The 19,590-nt window shown below is 43.4% G+C and overlaps 2 protein-coding genes across 5 annotated transcripts in view; one reads left to right on the top strand and one right to left on the bottom strand.

Moving 5' to 3' along the window:
• P2RY6 (pyrimidinergic receptor P2Y6) overlaps positions 1–19,590 on the bottom strand; it is a 141,784-nt gene that overhangs the window by 59,753 nt on the left and 62,441 nt on the right. The window lies entirely within an intron of this gene.
• On the top strand, positions 1,421–8,678 carry LOC137545412 (uncharacterized). Of its 2 annotated transcripts, none has more exons than XR_011026031.1 (2): positions 1,421–8,393; positions 8,635–8,678. XR_011026031.1 is itself a non-coding variant. In XM_068266604.1 (2 exons), exon 2 carries the CDS (start codon positions 2,229–2,231, stop codon positions 8,100–8,102), a length of 5,874 nt encoding a protein of 1,957 aa, XP_068122705.1. In that variant the 5' UTR covers positions 1,421–1,668; positions 1,910–2,228; the 3' UTR covers positions 8,103–8,678. The 2 variants fall into 2 exon arrangements, 1 of the variants encoding a protein (XP_068122705.1); XM_068266604.1 differs by having other exon boundaries at positions 1,421–1,668; positions 1,910–8,678.

Raw genomic sequence — 19,590 nt, 5'->3', positions numbered from 1 at the left:
ACTTCTCCTGAGTACGGCGGTACCACATGTGTGGCACTTTTTTGCACCCTAAGTGCGCTAAGGGGCCCAAAGTCCAATGAGTACCTTTAGGATTTCACAGGTCATTTTGCCACATTTGGTTTCAAGACTACTCCTCACGGTTTAGGGCCCCTAAAATGCCAGGGCAGTATAGGAACCCCACAAATGACTCCATTTTAGAAAGAAGACACCCCAAGGTATTCCGTTAGGAGAATGGCGAGTTCATAGAAGATTTTATTTTTTGTCACAAGTTAGCGGAAAATGACACTTTGTGAAAAAAAACAATTAAAATCAATTTCCGCTAACTTGTGACAAAAAAAAAAAATCTTCTATGAACTCACCATACATCTAACGGAATACCTTGGGGTGTCTTCTTTCTAAAATGGGGTAATTTGTGGGGTTCCTATACTGTCCTGGCATTTTAGGGGCCCTAAACCGTGAGGAGTAGTCTTGAAACGAAATTTCTCAAAATGACCTGTGAAATCCTAAAGGTACTCATTGGACTTTGGGCCCCTTAGCGCAGTTAGGGTGCAAAAAAGTGCCACACATGTGGTATCGCCGTACTCAGGAGAAGTAGTATAATGTGTTTTGGGGTGTATTTTTCCACATACCCATGCTGAGTGGGAGAAATATCTCTATAAATAGACAATTGTGTGTAAAAAAAATAAAAAAATTGTCATTTACGGAGATATTTCTCCCACCCAGCATGTGTATGTGTAAAAATACACCCCAAAACACATTATACTACTTTTCCTGAGTACGGCAATACCACATGTGTGGCACTTTTTTGCGGCCTAACTGCGCTAAGGGGCCCAAAGTCCAATGAGCATCTTTAGGCTTTACAGGGGTGCTTACAATTAGGCACCCCCCAAATGCCAGGACAGTAAACACACCCCACAAATGACCCCATTCTGGAAAGTAGACACTTCAAGGTATTCAGAGAGGAGCATAGTGAGTCCGTGGCAGATTTCATTTTTTTTTGTCGCAAGTTAGAAGAAATGGAAACTTTTTTTTTTTTTTTTTTTGTCACAAACTGTCATTTTCCGCTAACTTGTGACAAAAAATAAAATCTTCTATGAACTCACCATGCCTCTCACTGAATACTTTGGGATGTCTTCTTTCCAAAATGGGGTCATTTGGGGGGTATTTGTACTATCCTGGAATTTTAGCCCCTCATGAAACATGACAGGTGCGCAGAAAAGTCAGAGATGCTTGAAAATGGGAAAATTCACTTTTGGCACCATAGTTTGTAAACGCTATAACTTTTACCCAATCCAATAAATATACACTGAATGTTTTTTTTTTTTATCAAAGACATGTAGCAGAATAACTTTCGCGCTCAAATGTATAGGAAATTTTACTTTATTTGAAAAATGTCAGCACAGAAAGTGTCATGTCTTGCAGACATCTTTCATTAAAATGGGTGCTAATCCATACAGGATTTATCCTGTGTTAGAATGAGGTAGGACAGCGCCACCTATTGACCACTGCATTACATTGTTCTCAGTTAAGTTCAGCCTTTCTGTTACTCCTCCTCCTCTGTGACCTCATGCACCAGACAAGAAGGGAGTAGCCTTCTAGAAGCTGCCATTTTCACATGCTCTCTGCTGAGGAATCTTCTCCGTGCTTCCACTAAAGGCTGCATAGCCGGTAAGGCATTCTTTCTTACTGTTTTCTATGAATCTGCATGACTAGTACTAGCTGTAGACATGTATTGTGTGTTATTTCTGTGTAGGCAGCTAGTTAGTAGTTCAACTGTATAGTGAGGCCTAGTCAGCTATCCATGCAGCCATGTTGCTGTGTGCACTAGTCTATCTACTGTATGCTGATATGTGATATGTTTATATGCAGTTCATGTACTTATTGCATCATTTCTGTTATTTGTTCACAGTTTCACACCAACTTACTTCAGCTCATTAAAGCTACAGATCATTACCTGGTCTCAATTTATTGAGTAGTAGGAGGGTGTTTATCTGCCTGCTAAGCTCCATACACGCCCCAGGGGTACACGTGGTAGTGAGGACAGGACAGTGAAACGGCTGCTACCCGCGAGTGGAACCAGACCGGCTAGCTTCCCAGCCAGTGAAACGCTGCTACCCAGTGAGTGGAAAATAAGATACTGACTACAGAGACAGCTATACTACCACGCAGCTACGTGCATATCAGTACGCAGCAGTCTCTACACAGTCAAGATCCTTAACAGCAGCATCATGTCAGAAAGCCAAACTTCTTCTTACAAGACAAGGTCTAAAGTCAGTCGCTCTACAAGATCCTCATCAGTCAGCAATGCGGCCGCCATTGCTCGCGCAGAAGCTGAAGCTGCAAAAGCACGTGCTGCCTTCGCAGAGGAAGAGATGCAGCTAAAGCTGCAACAAGCGACACTTGAAACTGAAAGGGCAAAACAGCAAGCAGCACTAGAGAAGCTCTCAGCACAGAGGGAAGCTGCTGCAGCTATTGCCAAAGCAGAAGCCTTAGAAGCACTCATCCACCCAGACGACGAAAGACACAGCAGGCCAGCCAGCCTTGATCTCGCCCATCAGGATCCCCTGCAGCGCACTTCAGATTATGTCCATCGACATTCCAGAATGATCGACTCTTTCCTGTCAATGGAAGATGCTCAACGGGACCTCATCGACAGATCTCATCAAACTCAATTCACAGCCCAGACAGAAAACCAGAATAAGCCTCCAGCCAGCAAGCCAGAAGTCAATATAGAAAATGAACTGATTTCAGAGCACCTGCCACCACGTCCGGAACTTCAACCGGCACATAACGTTCCAGGAACTTCTCCTTACACGCCAAATAGGTATGAGACATTTCGACCAAAACGAGAGACTACTGACAGGTATGATTACACACCACTTTCTCACTATGGCAACACACCACCATCTTTCCCTGCTCCTGCTCAAACCAGCATGGACATTGTTAAGTTCCTCACACGGCGTGAGCTGGTTGCCAAGGGACTTGTGAAGTTTGATGATCACCCTGAGAGTTATAGGGCCTGGCGGTCCTCCTTTAAGAACACAATTAAAGATGTTGAACTGTCCCCTAGTGAGGAGATGGACCTCTTAGCTAAGTGGCTAGGGACTGCATCTGCTGAGCATGTAAAAAGAATCAGGTCCATTAACATAAGAAACCCAGCAGCTGGACTAAAAATGGTTTGGGACAGACTTGATGAATGTTATGGTTCAGTGGAGGCTATAGAAAACTCTTTGTTTAAAAGGATAGAAGATTTCCCTAAAATAGCTTCCAAAGGCTTGCAGAAACTCAGGGAACTTAGTGACTTGTTAATGGAACTTCAGGTAGCCAAATCTGAAGGTGATCTGTCAGGCCTTGCATATTTTGACACTGCCAGAGGTGTTAACCTCATAGTACAAAAGTTAACCCCTGGCTTACAAAATGAGTGGGTTAAATGTGGTTCTAACTATAAGAAAAAATACCATGTTTCATTTCCTCCATTTTCTGTGTTTGTAGACTTTATACATGATCAGGCTAAGATAAGAAATGATCCTAGTTTTGATTTTGCACTAACATGTACTTCTGTTCCAGGTCTTCCTTCACACAAAGCTTCAGTGGCAGTTCACAAGACTGAACTGTCTTCCCCAGAGTCTCCCCACAGGTTTGCTGGCTCCTCCCAGGCAGCAAACAAAGTTAGAGACCCTGGTAAGCAGTGTCCTATACACAGAAGGCCACATTCTCTGCTGAAATGTAGGGGGTTTAGAGAGAAACCCATTGAGGAACGTAAAGCCTTTCTTAGAGAGAATAGCATCTGTTACAAGTGCTGCTCATCCACCACTCACTTTGCCAAGAACTGCAAGTTTAGTGAAAATTGTAAAGAATGTGATAGCACAGATCACAACACAGCACTACATCCTGGACCAGCTCCATGGACTTTACAACATACTCACAGCACAACCGAGCATGGCGGGGAGGAGGGTGACACTCCTACAGTTACATTAGAGGTCACTCCACAGTGCACAGAGGTCTGCAAAGGAGCCACAGGTGGAAGATCCTGCTCCAAAATGTGTCTAGTCCGAGTCTACCCAGCAGAACAAAGGGAGAAAGCAGTAAAAATGTATGCCATCCTAGACGATCAAAGCAATGGGTCTCTAGCCCACCCAACCTTCTTTGATATGTTCAATGTTAAAGGCCCCAGCTCTCCATACTCACTAAGGACTTGTGCAGGAATTGTGGAGACGGCGGGGAGAAGAGCATCTGGCTTCCAGATCGAAGCTATAGATGGAAGCATCTGCTTGCCCTTACCAACTCTAATAGAGTGCAACCAGATTCCTGATCATAGATCTGAAATTCCTACTCCAGATGTCGCATTACATCATGCACACTTGAAGCGTATAGCCCACCTGATCCCAGAACTTGATCCACAGGCTAAGATAATCTTGCTACTCGGGAGGGATATCCTACGAATCCATAAAGTGAGAAAACAAATAGATGGTTCCCATGATGCTCCTTATGCTCAGAAGCTAGACCTAGGATGGGTCATAATAGGTGAGGTCTGCCTAGGGCGTGTGCACAAGCCAGATACAGTTCATAGTATGTTCACAAGCACACTAGCAAGTGGGCGCCCCTCACTTTTCCAACCATGTGTCAACAACTTTCTCATAAAGGAGCTACCATGTGCCTCCCATCTACCTTGTCCCTTCACAGATGTCTCTAGTGACAATGATGCCTGTGACAGTGACCAAGACCACTTAGGATGCACAGTCTTCCAGAGGTCAAAAGATGATAATCGGGTGGCACTATCTATTGAAGACAAGAAATTCTTGGAAATAATGGAACAAGACTTTGTGAAGGACAGCACTAACAGTTGGGTTGCACCCCTTCCCTTCAGAACTCAGAGAAGACGCCTACCTAACAACAAAGTACAAGTGCTTAAACGTTTCTCTTCTCTCAGACGTAACTTCCAAAGAAAGCCAGAAATGAGAGAACACTTCTTTTCTTTCATGCAGAAAATATTTGAGAACAATCATGCAGAGATTGCCCCACCCCTTAAAGGTCCTGAAGAATGCTGGTACCTGCCAATTTTCGGAGTATACCATCCAAAGAAGCCAGGTCAGATCAGAGTAGTGTTTGACTCTAGCGCCAAATTTGAAGGCATCTCCCTAAACGATGTGCTCCTGACAGGCCCTGACTTGAATAACAAGCTACTGGGGGTACTTCTCCGTTTCCGCAAGGACACTGTCGCTCTGATTGCCGACATCCAACAGATGTTTCATTGCTTCCTTGTTAAGGAGAAGGATAGAAACTTCCTCAGATTCCTCTGGTTTAAAGACAATGACCCTTCAGAGGACATCATAGAGTACCGCATGAGAGTACACATCTTTGGGAACAGCCCCTCACCTGCAGTTGCTATCTATGGACTCAGACGTTCTGCTCAAGAAGGAGAGAGAGAATATGGGTCGGACACAAGACAGTTTGTAGAAAGAGACTTCTATGTAGATGACTGTTTGAAATCATTACCTTCCAATGACTCTGCAATCAGTCTCCTCAAAAGAGCCCAAGACATGCTTGCCTGCTCCAACTTGAGACTTCACAAGATTGCTTCAAACAGCAAAGAAGTTATGGAAGCCTTCCCTTCTGAAGATCATTCTAATGACCTAAGGGACTTGGATCTGGGGTCAGAAACTTTACCAGTCCAACGTAGCCTTGGACTTCTCTGGGACTTAAAATCTGACACCTTCACCTTTCAAGTTAGCAAGGAAGAAAAACCTTTTACTCGCAGAGGTGTCCTATCTGCAATCAACAGCCTATATGACCCTTTGGGATTTGCGGCTCCTGTAACTATCCAGGGTAAGGCCTTGCTCAGAGATTTAACCCGTGAAACTACTGACTGGGATGTTCCATTGCCTCCTGACAAGAAGAATCTGTGGGTAGAATGGAGAAACTCTCTAACAGCTCTGTCTAGCCTTAAAGTTGCACGCACATATGCTCCTGTGCCATCTACAGATGTCCAAGATCATACACTTTGTGTATTTTCTGATGCTTCAGTTAAAGCCATATCTGCTGTCGCTTATCTTAGAACCATAGACATTAAAGGACAATGCCACATTGGCTTTGTTATGGGCAAAGCAAAACTTGCACCACAGCCTGAGCACACGATACCCAGACTTGAACTTTGTGCAGCAGTCCTAGCTGTTGAAATGGCTGAGCTAATCACATCTGAGATTGACATTGACCTTAAAAAGGCTGAATTCTACACAGACAGCAAAGTAGTCTTAGGCTACATCAACAACGAGTCCAGACGATTCTATGTTTATGTCAACAACAGGGTGCTGCGGATTAGGAAATCCACCAGTCCAGAACAGTGGCATTATGTGTCCACTGACAACAATCCTGCGGACCACGCTACAAGAGCTGTTGCAGCAAGTCATCTCAAAAATACAACTTGGTTCACAGGTCCTGCATTCTTGTGTAATTCCACTCCAGCAGTTCACCAGAACAACATGTTTGAACTAGTGGATGAAGACTCAGACACTGAGATCCGTCCACAAGTGTCTGCACTTCACACAGTGACACTCTTCAAGTCCTTTGAATCTCATCGCTTCAAGAGATTCTCTACCTGGAAATCACTTGTTAGAGCCATTACCTGTCTAGCTCACATAGCCCGATCTTTTCAAAGAACCAATTCGAATGATGCTAAGAAGTGTAAAGGTTGGCACCACTGTCAAGAGGTATACACCATAGCAGAACTCCAACACTCCAAGAACTTCATCATTCGCACTGTACAGCAGGAAATCTACACCAAAGAGATTGCCTGTATCACTAACAGCAAGTCTATCCCTAAAGACAGCTCTTTAAAGAAACTTGACCCATTCCTTGACAAATACGGTCTCCTGAGAGTAGGAGGTCGTCTTAAGCAAGCAAGTCTAGAGCCTGATGAAAGGAATCCTCTGATAATTCCCGGTCATCATCATGTTACAAGATTAATTGTACAACACTACCACATCCAAGTCAAGCACCAAGGAAGACTGTTTACAGAAGGAGCTTTACATACTGCTGGATTGTGGATAGTTGGGGCAAAGAGATGTGTGAGTAGCATCATCTTCAGTTGCATCACATGCCGTAAACTTCGTGGTATGCTACAAACACAGAAGATGGCTAATCTGCCTGCTGATAGACTCAGTATGGATCCTCCTTTCACCAATGTTGGACTTGACGTATTTGGGCCTTGGTCCGTCACAGCACGTCAAACTAGAGGCGGTCAAGCAAACAGTAAACGCTGGGCAGTCATATTCACCTGTATGACCATCAGAGCTGTTCACATTGAAGTCATTGAATCTATGGATACTTCAAGCTTTATCAACGCCCTTAGACGTTTTATTGCAATCAGAGGTCCTGTGAAGCACATTCGATCTGACAGAGGCACCAATTTCATTGGAGCTGCTAAAGAACTACAGATCTCTTCCAATATTGATGCCAAGGCTGTGGAAAGATACCTGAGTGATCAGGACTGCACTTGGACTTTCAACCCACCTCACTCCTCTCACATGGGTGGAGCTTGGGAAAGGATGATCGGCATAGCCCGAAGAATCTTGGATTCCATCTTTCTACAAGCAGGAACTGCAAGACTCACTCACGAGAGCCTGGTAACCTTCATGGCTGAAGTCACAGCTATCATCAATGCTAGACCTCTGACTCCAGTTCTTAGTGATCCAGAAGAACCATTTCTTCTCACTCCTGCAACCCTCCTTACCCAAAAGACTGGGAAAGTGAGTCCTCCTCCTGGTGAGTTCAGCACTAAAGACATGTACAAACGTCAATGGAAACAAGTGCAGTGCCTTGCTGACACATTCTGGGACAGATGGAAGAAACAATACATCTCTACTTTGCAACCACGGAACAAGTGGCAGACTGCAAGGCCCAACCTGAAACCCGGAGATGTTGTACTTCTAAAGGACTGCCAATTGCAGAGAAATGAGTGGCCTCTAGGACTTGTCACCAAGACGTTTCCAAGTGAGGACGGAAATGTCCGCAAAGTAGAAGTAAAGGTCTGCAGACAGCAAGAGACCAAGTTGTTTCTCAGACCAGTGTGTGAACTCATTCTCCTATTATCCCCTACTGAATGATGGTGGTATCTGTTGATACCAGACGGGGAGTGTCATGTCTTGCAGACATCTTTCATTAAAATGGGTGCTAATCCATACAGGATTTATCCTGTGTTAGAATGAGGTAGGACAGCGCCACCTATTGACCACTGCATTACATTGTTCTCAGTTAAGTTCAGCCTTTCTGTTACTCCTCCTCCTCTGTGACCTCATGCACCAGACAAGAAGGGAGTAGCCTTCTAGAAGCTGCCATTTTCACATGCTCTCTGCTGAGGAATCTTCTCCGTGCTTCCACTAAAGGCTGCATAGCCGGTAAGGCATTCTTTCTTACTGTTTTCTATGAATCTGCATGACTAGTACTAGCTGTAGACATGTATTGTGTGTTATTTCTGTGTAGGCAGCTAGTTAGTAGTTCAACTGTATAGTGAGGCCTAGTCAGCTATCCATGCAGCCATGTTGCTGTGTGCACTAGTCTATCTACTGTATGCTGATATGTGATATGTTTATATGCAGTTCATGTACTTATTGCATCATTTCTGTTATTTGTTCACAGTTTCACACCAACTTACTTCAGCTCATTAAAGCTACAGATCATTACCTGGTCTCAATTTATTGAGTAGTAGGAGGGTGTTTATCTGCCTGCTAAGCTCCATACACGCCCCAGGGGTACACGTGGTAGTGAGGACAGGACAGAAAGTTAAAAAAGTCATTTTTTTGACAAAATTCATGTCTTTTTTGATGAATATAATAAAAAGTAAAACTCGCAGCAGCAATCAAATAGCATCAAAAGAAAGCTGTATTAGTGACAAGAAAAGGAGGTAAAATTCATTTAGGTGGTAGGTTGTATAACCGAGCAATAAACCGTGAAAGCTGCAGTGGTCTGAATGGAGAAAAAGGCTCTGGTCCTTAAGGGGCGAAAAGACTGTGGTCCTGAAGTGGTTAAATAGAGACCGGCAAGCCACGCTGCTTCTGGAAAATGTCCTTCAGAGGTCATGAGACATAGCTGGGATTTTTTTTTCTTTTGGCCACATCAGCTCCTTGTCCACATATTGAAAAAAGTGTAACTTTAAAAGAAGAGAACACCATACCTACTGTGAAACTTGGCGGAGGCTCGGCCGTGTTTGGGGGCTGCTCCTGGAATGGGGTGCTTTGAGTATGTGCAGGATCAACTTAAATCATTCTGGAGGAAAACATACTCCCTCGAGTGCGACAAGGCCTGTCTCAGTCGTAGCTCATGCAGGATAATGACCCAAAACAGCTGAAAGCACCAAAGAGTGATTAGGAACAAAACACTGAATTATTTTGAATGGGTCTTCTGTAAGCCCGGATTAGTCCTGTCAGGTGTATCACTGCAGAATGTTTCTGAGAATTCCAAAGCCAGTGGAAATAAGGCTTGGTTTCCCAGAATATTCTTGGAGGTGGATTCTGCATAGCTAAATAGCCTATGCTAAAGCATCACTGGGAGGGTGCAGCTATATGCCAATATAAAGCAATATATAGATATAGGAAGTGTTTCTGATGCTGAAACCAAGAAAATGACCATAAAAGTGGGTGTCCTGAATAATTTACTGTATTCTACTATATGTCACTACAGGGCCTCTTTAATAGATTGTTCTGCACATCCAGTATAAAAACCGTTGACGCCACACATCTGCTAGATGAACACAAAGCACATCTGACCCAATTAGCCATCATTAGCCCAGTGGCAGGGCAGATCCATATTGCAGTGAATCACTATTTCTGTATTTATGTCAGTATCCCGAGAGGAGGTTACACAGATGTGATGACAACACAAATGACAGAAGTCTTTGATGTTGTTTTGTGTCTAAAGTTGTCTTGTTAGAGATGGTGTAAACAGTACGAAAGCTTCATAAATAAACATCTTATCTGCACTCATCACAACCCTCTGATCTGGACAGATCGCCAGGGACGTTCTCCAGAACATTCATCACATGGGTTTACTAAGGACAGGTCCTGTTTGACTAACATGCTCAGCTTTTATGAGGTAGTGAATGCTAATATGGATATTGGGAATGCTGTAGATGTGATATACTTGGATTTTTCAAAGGCCTTCGAAACTGTTCCACATAAAAGTCTGGTGCAAAAGTTGAGGATGCAAGGACTGGGGAAGAGTCTGTGTGCATGGATAGGGAACTGGCTAATGGACAGAAAACAGAGTTGTGGTCAATGGATCGTACTCAAAATGGGAGACTGTTAGCAGTGGGGTCCCACAGGGGTCAGTACTGGGTCCAGTGTTCTTCAATGTATTTATTAATGATCTAGTAGATGCAGTAGAAACCAATGTTGTTATTTTTGTAGATAATACAAAATTGTGCAGAATCATCAACTCTCAGAAGAATAGTGACATATTGCAACTAGGGATGATCGGAATGAGCAAATTCCGTGCCGCCGGAATTCGCGGATTCCGTCAGCATTAAATTCTGTCGCTATGAAAAATCCGCCGGATTTTTACGAAATTCCGCGGAATTCCGGATTCTGCCGGAAAAATTAAAATAATCACAAAACTAACCTCATTTATCCTATATGGTAGCCCATAGACCCTATTAACTGTTCCCTTAGTCATTTCCTTCCTCTCCTCCCTCCTCTGCTCCTCTCTCCTCCCGGAGGGAGGAGGGTCTCGTCTTCTAGGGAATTATAGTATTTCAAAAGACAGCTTACATACTTTGGCTGGGAATTGAACCCAGGTCTGAGTGCGTGGTAGGTAGTTCTCTTCACCACTATACTACCACAAACACTACATGCGGAAGGCAGCCTAGCATGTACCATTATGATATATCCAAGAGAAAAATGAGCTTGTTTAAGGATTTGTAGCATGTCAAAAGCCAACTCACATATGCTGGGACTGAGTTGGCTTTTGACATGCTACAAAAGACAACTCACAATGTGGCCAATGTGAGTTGGCTTTTGACCTGCTACAAATCCAACAAAAAGCCAACTCACATTGGCTGAGAATGAGTTGGCTTTTGACATGCTACAAATCCTTAAGCAAGCTCATTTTTCTCTTGGATATATCATAATGGTACGTGCTAGGCTGGCTTCAGCATGTAGTGTTGGTGGTGGTATAGTGGTGAAGAGAGCTACCTACCATGCACTCAGACCTGGGTTCAATTCCCAGCCAAGGTATGTAAGCTGGCTTTTGAAATACTACAATTCCCTGGAAGACGAGACCCTCCTCACTCCGGGAGTAGGAGAGGAGGGGAGGAAGGAAGGGAAAATACAGGTAGAAATCAATTTGGTGGGGAAATAAATTTGAATTCCGTAAAATTCCGCGGAATTCCATTTTTGAGCTATAGCAATTCCGTTCCGTCATATCGGAACCGGAATCACCAAATTCCGGCCGGGCTCGCGGAATATCCAGCAACCATCCCTAATTGCAACAGGATCTGGATAAGATCGCTATATGGGCACATAAATGGCAGATGAAATTAAAATGTTGAAAAATGTAAAGTCATGCATTTTGGTCGTATCAATGGTCTAGCACCATACAAAATAAACGGGATACGGAAGGGGACATCAAACTGGGAAAAGGACTTAGAAGTACTCATTGACATCAAGTTAAATAATGGTATTCAATGTCAATCTGCTGCAGCTAAAGCAAATAAAATTTTGGGATGCATTAAAAGGGAAATAAAAAACAATACTAGATACTAGAATAATATTGCCCCTGTTTAACTCTCTAGTAAGGCCACATCTGGAATATGGAATTCAGTTCTGGGAACCACATTACAGGAAAGATATTGCAGTTTTAGAGCAGGTGCAGAGACGAGCAACAAAACGTCTGGAGAAATAACGCCTTAGAGGAGATCTAATTAACATGTATAAATACTACATATATAAATACAAGCAATATAATAGCTTGGCGGATGAGCTTTTTGTCCCCAGGCCTTTACAAAGGACTTAGGGCCCGTTTCCACTCGAGTGGAAACCGCTCCGAATCCACAGAGTTTCCCCGCACACAAATCACACGGGGAAACTCTGCCATAGGGGATAATTGTGCCGCCGGCCAAATCGCTTGCGCTAGCGATTTTGCAGAATTCGCTCGGGAGGCTGCGAATCCCATAGCCGTGCATGGCATGGCTCATGGGATTCGCCTGAAATCCCTCACACCCGGAAGTGTCGCCGCGCGTCTCCCTGACGCATGCGGCACAAGTGAAAATGGGCCCTTAGGGACATGATCTGCGCATGGAGGAAAAATGTTTTAGCCATTTATTTAGGAAAGGGTTCTTTACGGTAAGAGTGATGATTAAAATGAGGAATGCATTGCCACAGAAAGTAGTTATGGCAAATTCTATATCTGCGTTTAAAGGGAACCTTAACTGAGAGGGATATGGATGTTTTTGGCAGTCCTGCTGATCTCTTTGGCTGCAGTAGTGGCTGAATCACACACCTGAAACAGGCCTGCAGCTAATCCAGTCTGACTTCAGTCAGAGCTCCTGATCTGCATGCTTGTTCAGGGGCTGTGGCTAAAAGTATTAAACACACAGGATCAGCAGGAGAGCCAGGCAACTGGTATTATTTTAAAAAGAAAAATACATATCCTTCCCTTTAAAGAGACACTGAAGCAAAAAAAAAAAAATATATGATATAATGAATTGGTTGTGTACTATGAATAATTACTAGAAGATTAGCAGCAAAGAAAATATTCTCATATTTTTATTTTCAGGTATATGGCGGTTATGGCATATATGGCATCATTCTCTAATATCTGCAGATTACACAACACTCAGCATTCAAAATGATTCTTTCAGAGTAGTCTGTAAACTAATGACCTCTCCTCTGGCAGAGAAAAAGTAAACAGTTGAGATAATAAAAGTCAGAAGACAGCCCTCTCCACGACTTTTGAAAGTCGTAGAAATGAATGGCTTTTTTGCATAGAGATAATTGGAGTTTCTTAACTCTTCCTGTACTGGAAACAATAAGACTGATGTATCTGATCTTAATGTTTTATTTCTTAGCTGTACTACACATACGAATCATAATATCATCATTTTTTTTCGCTTCAGTGTCTCTTTAAGGGAGCTTAGATGCTTTCCTTGTGTTGAAAGACATCCATGGCTATAAATACTAGGTAATTCCTGGTGGCGTTGATCCAGGGATTTTATCTGATTGCCACCAGTAGTCGGGAAGGAATTTTTCTCCCTTTTGGGGATAATTGGACGATGCCTTGTAAGGGTCTTTCACCTTCCTCTGTATCACCAGGGATATGTGAGGTTGCAGGCTAGTGTTGTAATTTATTTTCTGGTTGAACTTGATGGATGTACAGTATATCTTTTTGCAACCCAAATAATTATGTAACTATGCATTGTCAATCGGAAAGAATTATCTCCAGGCAGATTCAATTTTCCATTTGATTTTTTTTGTAACTTTGTTTCTGGATAGAACTGCAGCCCACGGAGAAATTATGATGAAACCAATTATTGGTCATCCCTTGATTTGAACCCTTTGATATACAATATGAGGTAGGTGAAGGTGGAGAGGATAGGTGACCTGCCCCCTGAGAGACACAGAGTCTGCAGGAACACTATGCTGGGTGCTATTCAGACATTCTAATGCCTCTCCTGCAGTGATGTCACTTCCTGCAAGGGGAAGCAGGAATTATGGGCGCCCGCTAGCGGCAGAAACTTGTGTGCCACCATAGGTGCCATTATAAATAGCGGCTATACTGTGAAATTTGAGTGCAGCCTTTGTCTGTGTGCGGTACCTCAAAGATCTGTCCTTGGCCCCCAACCTATTCAATCTATATGCATTGTCTTGGCAACTTAATCAACTAATTTGGATTTTAATACCACTTATATGCAGACGATATACAACTGTACCTTTCGGCTGTCTCGGGTGTTCCTGACTGCTTGCCAGCTGGCACTGCTGTCCTGACTGAGGAGGCATGGAGGACGGCCTTCTGGCTGAGGGTGAGCAGTTTGTTTGTCACAGCCTCGCAGCCAGCCAGCTAATAGGTTATTGTTATTGTGTTGAGCTGCAGCATGCCATGTCTCACGTTGTTGCATATGCTCCCTTGCTGACAGAGCATTAAGGCCTCTTTCACACCAAGACGTTGCGTTTTAGGGGATGTTAAGGTCGCATAACGTGCCCCTAACGCAACGCATGGTGGTGTTGAAGTTGGACGTCAGATTGAGCTGCATAATGAGGCTCTTGGTGCTATCCTGGGAAGTCCGGATCTTTTCAATGATTCAGATGATTCGAATCAGATCATTGAAAAGATCCGGATCTTTGAACTGAATATTTGAATCATTTTACTAGGGAAGCAGGGGTGCAGCAGAGTGAGAGGTGCAGGAGAATGAGGGCACATTGAGGGTGCTAATGGGGAAGGGAGAGATGCAGCAGGAAGATTGTGCTTGTGCACAGAAGCTGCAGTTCCTGTTTCTTCCAGACATCCACTGTGAACCGAATCCTTCATTGTGATGATCCGGATGATTCGACTCACAAAAAAAAATCTGGATCAAAGATCTGAATTGTTCATGATCTGGACAACACTACAGTGCAGTGAATATTAATTAGCCATGTGGCTAGGAACAATAGAGGTCTCTCCCCTTACTGAGCATGTGCAAACAGTCTAACGCAGCTAAAACCACCTATAACGCACAGCATGCTGCACTTGCTTTGAACGTCCAGCGTTACACTGTAACACAATGTGGGCACTGTGAACAGCCCATTGATTGTTCATTACTGTGGGTTGGGCTGCGTTGCAGGCTGCTCTAATGTGCGCCTGTAACGTCCCACTGTGAAAGCAGCCTAAATGAAGCAGAGTAAATTGCCGGGTGCTGTGCGATTATTCCAAATCAGGAAGGGGGAGGTGCATCCTCATAAGTTTGCCTCAGGCAGCAAAAAGTCTAGAACCGGCCCTGTCTCCAACTCAACATATCTCGCATCCAACATTTTTTCACTCGACAATTAAAATGTTAGTACAGTACATGCTCTTGTAATATCTTGTTTGGACTATTGTATTATACTACTTTGTGGACTACCAACTAACAGACTGGCACCGCTCCAATCTGTACTGAACTCTCCTCTCATTCGTCTCTCTTTTTTCGCTCCTCCTCTGCTGCTCCTCTCTGTCAAGATCTTCCTTGGCTGCCAATTAACCTGAGGATTCTACAGTATTTCAAACTCGCATTCACATATACAAAATTTCTCATGAGCCTCACCTCTCTTCTTGAATCTCCTTCCAAAACGCATTTGTCAGTCTAAACCTTTGAAATGTTTAAAGGGGTTCTTTCACGAAAAAAGTAGGCAGTTAAAAAATGTGACAGATAACAGGTTTTGGGCCAGTCCATCTTTTTAAGGGGGATTCTCAGGGCTTTCTTTGTTTTCAACAGCATTTCCTGAACAACAGTTTAAATGCCAAAATAGCAAGATACCAACCGGCCTCCCTAATCACTTGCACACTATTATGTCAGTTAGATTTTGCAGCTGTTGTTCAGGAAATGCTGTTGAAAACAAAGAAAGCCCTGAGAATCCCCCTTAGGCTCCCTGCACACTGCAAATCCGTTTTCCGATTCCGACTCCGTTTCCGATTCCGTTTCCGATTCCGTTTCCGATTTTCCCTGAATACATTCAACAGAAAAACGGATCAAAAAACGCAGCATGCAGTTAAGATTAAAAATCTGAATCGGAATCGGATGTAAAAACAGATTAAAAAGCGGAATCTGAATCTGAATTGCTTGCAGTGTGCAAGAGGCCTTAAAAAGATGTACTGGCCCAAAACCTGTCATCTGTCACATTTTTTAACTGCCTACTTTTTCCACGAAAGAACCCCTTTAAGCTCAAAACTCATACTATAACTTAGGCAATTCCCGTTCAACCTCTGGCCAAGTTTTACTCCTTACTAAATACTGTGTAACCTAAAAACACACTGCCTCTAGGTATGCATAGTGTATACTACCCCACCTCTTACCCACACCTGTGTTCCTTTAGATTTTAAGCCCCTAAGGGCAGGACTCTCTCAACCTTTTGTGCCTTTGAATTTGCTAGATATTGTGTTCATTACGTTACAATTGTCACTGTAATTACTATGACTACCAATTCTGTATTATTATGTACCAGTGTCTATATTTTGTGTTTACCAGTATAATATTATGTCCCCCATGGTTGCTTGTTACTTTGAACAGCGCCATGGAATATGTTGGCACTTTATAATTGTAATAACCTGCTGATTTCTGTAATTTAAAAATATAAACTGTAGCCAAAAATTGAACTTCATCCCAATCAGTAGCTGATACCCCCTTGCCCATGAGAGATATTTACTGTTTCTCAAATAGATCATCAGGGAGGTTTGTATGGCTGATATTGTGGCGAAGCCCCTCCCACAGTGTGATGTCATGACCATGGTCCTGACAGTTTCCTCTCTCTCACATTTATCCACGCATTACCCACAGTTTTTTCTTCGTATTAAACAGTTCTAACCAGCAGAGGGAACAGTTCTGCATGACAACGAGAAACTTCGTAAAACCTACTTAAAGGCCCACTATCGCAAAAAAAAAGTAGGCAGTTAAAATATGACAGAACTTACAGGTTTTGGGCCTGTCCATCGCCTCATGGGGGATTCTCAGGGTTTTCTTTGCTTTCAACAGCAGTTTAACTGCCAAAATAGAAAGATACCAGCCAGCCTCCCTACTCGCTTGCACACTGTTTTGTCAGACTTTGCAACTGCTGTTCAGGAAATGGTGCTGAAAACAAAGAAAACCCTGAGAATCCTCCATGAAGAAATGGACTGGCTGAAAACCTGTCGGTTCTGTCAGATTTTAACTGCCTATTTTTTTTTTCTTTTTGCTATAGTGGTCCTTTAATAACGGCAGTTAAAGAGAAACTCCGACCAAGAATTAAACTTTATCCCTATCTGTAGCTGATACCCCATTTTACATGAGAAATCTATTCCTTTTCACAAGCAGACCATCAGGGGGCGCTGTATGGCTGATATTGTGGTGAAACCCCTCCCACAAGAAACTCTGCGGACCATGGCACTCCTGGCAGTTTCCTGTCTGTGAACCTTGCTGCATTGTGGGAAATAGCTGTTTATAGCTGTTTCCAACTGCCAAAACAGCAAGCAGCAGCTACATCACCTGCCAACAGTAAAAATGTCGCCATGTAATAAATGTCAGAATGTAAATCAGGGATTTAAAAGATATTACAATGGGCAAACACTGACTAAATCAATTCTACATAATTATTGTAAAACGGAAGCACTTTTTTTATTACATTATTTTCACTGGAGTTCCTCTTTAAGCATGAATTTTTAGAGCTGCACTACAGTTAAGAAACGTGCAAATCCATTCCTAACCTGCCATAAGAAGTGCTTAATAGCAGTTCTACAGATAGGGCAGCAGTGCAGGCTAGACATGATTTGTGAAATGCTCCTCTCCCCTGCTGCTGGGTGTCCCGTGAAGCTGTTCTGTGCTTAACCCTTCCAGTGCTGGGCATTGATGAAATACAGCAGATGTATTGGTTACCTCAGCAACAGCCATTTCCCTGACACACTGCACTGCCTGAGAATCTCCTCCTATTTTACAACAGTTTTAGAAGGAAACTGCATTGTCTAGGGATTTCTTGTCTGAGACAGTTCTGCACAGATTTCTAAAAACTTACCAATATTTTGTCTCAGACACTCTTGAGAAATGTCCCCCACTGAACCGTGTTGCCTTGTGGGAAATAACAGCTGTTACTTTCCAACTACCAAAAAAGCTGCATCTCCTTCTACAGACATCACCTGCCAGCAGTAAAGATGTCGCCATGTGATAAATGTCAGAATGTAAATCGGGGAGAGGAAAGATTTTACAATGGGCAAATACTGGCTAAATCATTTATACATAATTATTGTAAAAATTAAGCTATTTTTTCATTAAGTTATTTTCACTGGATTTCCTCTTAAGGCCCCGTTCACACTGCACGCGTTCCCGTCCGCGTTTCGGGAACGCGTGCGGGAGGCCAACACGCACGACATCAGACAGTGCATAGAATGCACTGTCTGATGTTCACACTGCATGCGTTCCGGACCTGTGCGGTCCGGGAACGCATGCTGCACGCGTTTCCTAGCAAAACGCGTGGCTGTCCCATTCACTTTCAGTGAATGGGATCAGCCACGCAACGCACAGAGACGCACATGACGTGCGTTCCTGTGCGTTGTGTTCTGAACGAAACGCGCCTGCGTTCCGTGATATGAACGGGGCCTTAAGGTTTAAAGACGGATTTCTTGTCTTCTGCTGATGAAGATCATAAATACTAGCAGAGGAAGACAATGTAACCTGTAAGGAGACATTTCCAACCTCTGCTCCCTTCAGGGCCGGCGCTACCATAGAGGCAAAGGAGGCAGCTGCTTCATGGCCCCAGAGCTTGTAGGGGCCCCCAGTGGCTACAAGAGGAAAAAAAAATTTCAAATCGACCTTATAGTTTTTGAGAAAATCGATTTTAAAGTTTCAAAGGAAAAAAATACACATTTAAAAACCAGCCGACTTTAATGGTTAATAGCAAATCCACCTTAAGTTCTAGAAACCCTAAATTTGCAGGATATGTTAAGGAGATCATTGGGAATAAGAGGAAAAAACAATTTTTCACAAAGACCTTATAGTTTTTGAGAAAATCGATTGTAAAATTTCGAAGGAAAAAAGCATACTTTTAAATGCGGTAAATGTCACTTTTAGTACCTAACGGTAGTGTAATTTTACATGTATCAAAAGAAAGAGCAATACATTTCCTGACGGGGTTTCCAGGGGGTCCATACGCAGCCGCAGTGCTTTGGCCAGGGATCGCTATACAGCCGCAATATGGCTGTATGAAGATCCCTGGCATTTTTTCCTATTTTCCCAATTTTTTTTTTATGCTTAGAGTGTGGGAATTTAAAAAAAAAAAAATTATGTGGGGTCCCCCCTCCTGAAACTTTTAACCCCTTGTCCCCCATGCAGGCTGGGGTAGCCAGAATGTGGAGCTCCGACCGATTACCGATTGGGGCTTCAAACCCTGACTATACCAGCTGCAAAAAAGGTCCCTTAATGCCAATTTTTGCTCCGGGGTATCTGTTGGGGGGGGGGGGGGCAGGTTTATTCTGCCCTGGGGCCCCATTGTTGCTTAAACCGGCCCTGGCTCCCTTCTCTCTGCATCAGGCAACAAGTAGAGGAAATGTGGATTAAAAAGGAGAAGCAGCAACTGAGTATCGTACTGTATAAATGGTATCATCCTGATTCTAAACTTCTTGCCTAAGAAGAAGAAGAAGAAGTGAAACAAGAAGGAGGAGAAGAAAAAGTCTAAATTCTATTTTGAAAACCCGAAGATCACTGCATGACCTCAGCAGGGTGCACACAGTATCTGTATGGGAGTGTACTGCTTCCACTTTCACCCTCTCTGACTGCTGCTTAGCAGAGACACAACAGACACAAAGCATTAGAACCACCATATTTCATCAGTTTAAAGGCTACCTCCTGCGTGGCGGAGTTTGGTTTTGCCTCAGCATCCGTGTCTATCCCTGACATACAGCCGCACTGCC

This window comes from Hyperolius riggenbachi, chromosome 2 (genome assembly GCF_040937935.1).
Source record: "Hyperolius riggenbachi isolate aHypRig1 chromosome 2, aHypRig1.pri, whole genome shotgun sequence".
Classification (NCBI taxonomy): Eukaryota; Metazoa; Chordata; class Amphibia; order Anura; family Hyperoliidae; genus Hyperolius; species Hyperolius riggenbachi.
The sequence above is the reverse complement of the archived record's forward strand: the minus strand, read 5'-3'. Positions and strand labels throughout refer to the sequence as shown.

Bases quoted from the DNA above. Each gene is read 5' to 3' on its own strand.
- LOC137545412 (XM_068266604.1), top strand. From the start codon at position 2,229: ATGTCAGAAAGCCAAACTTCTTCTTACAAGACAAGGTCTAAAGTCAGT.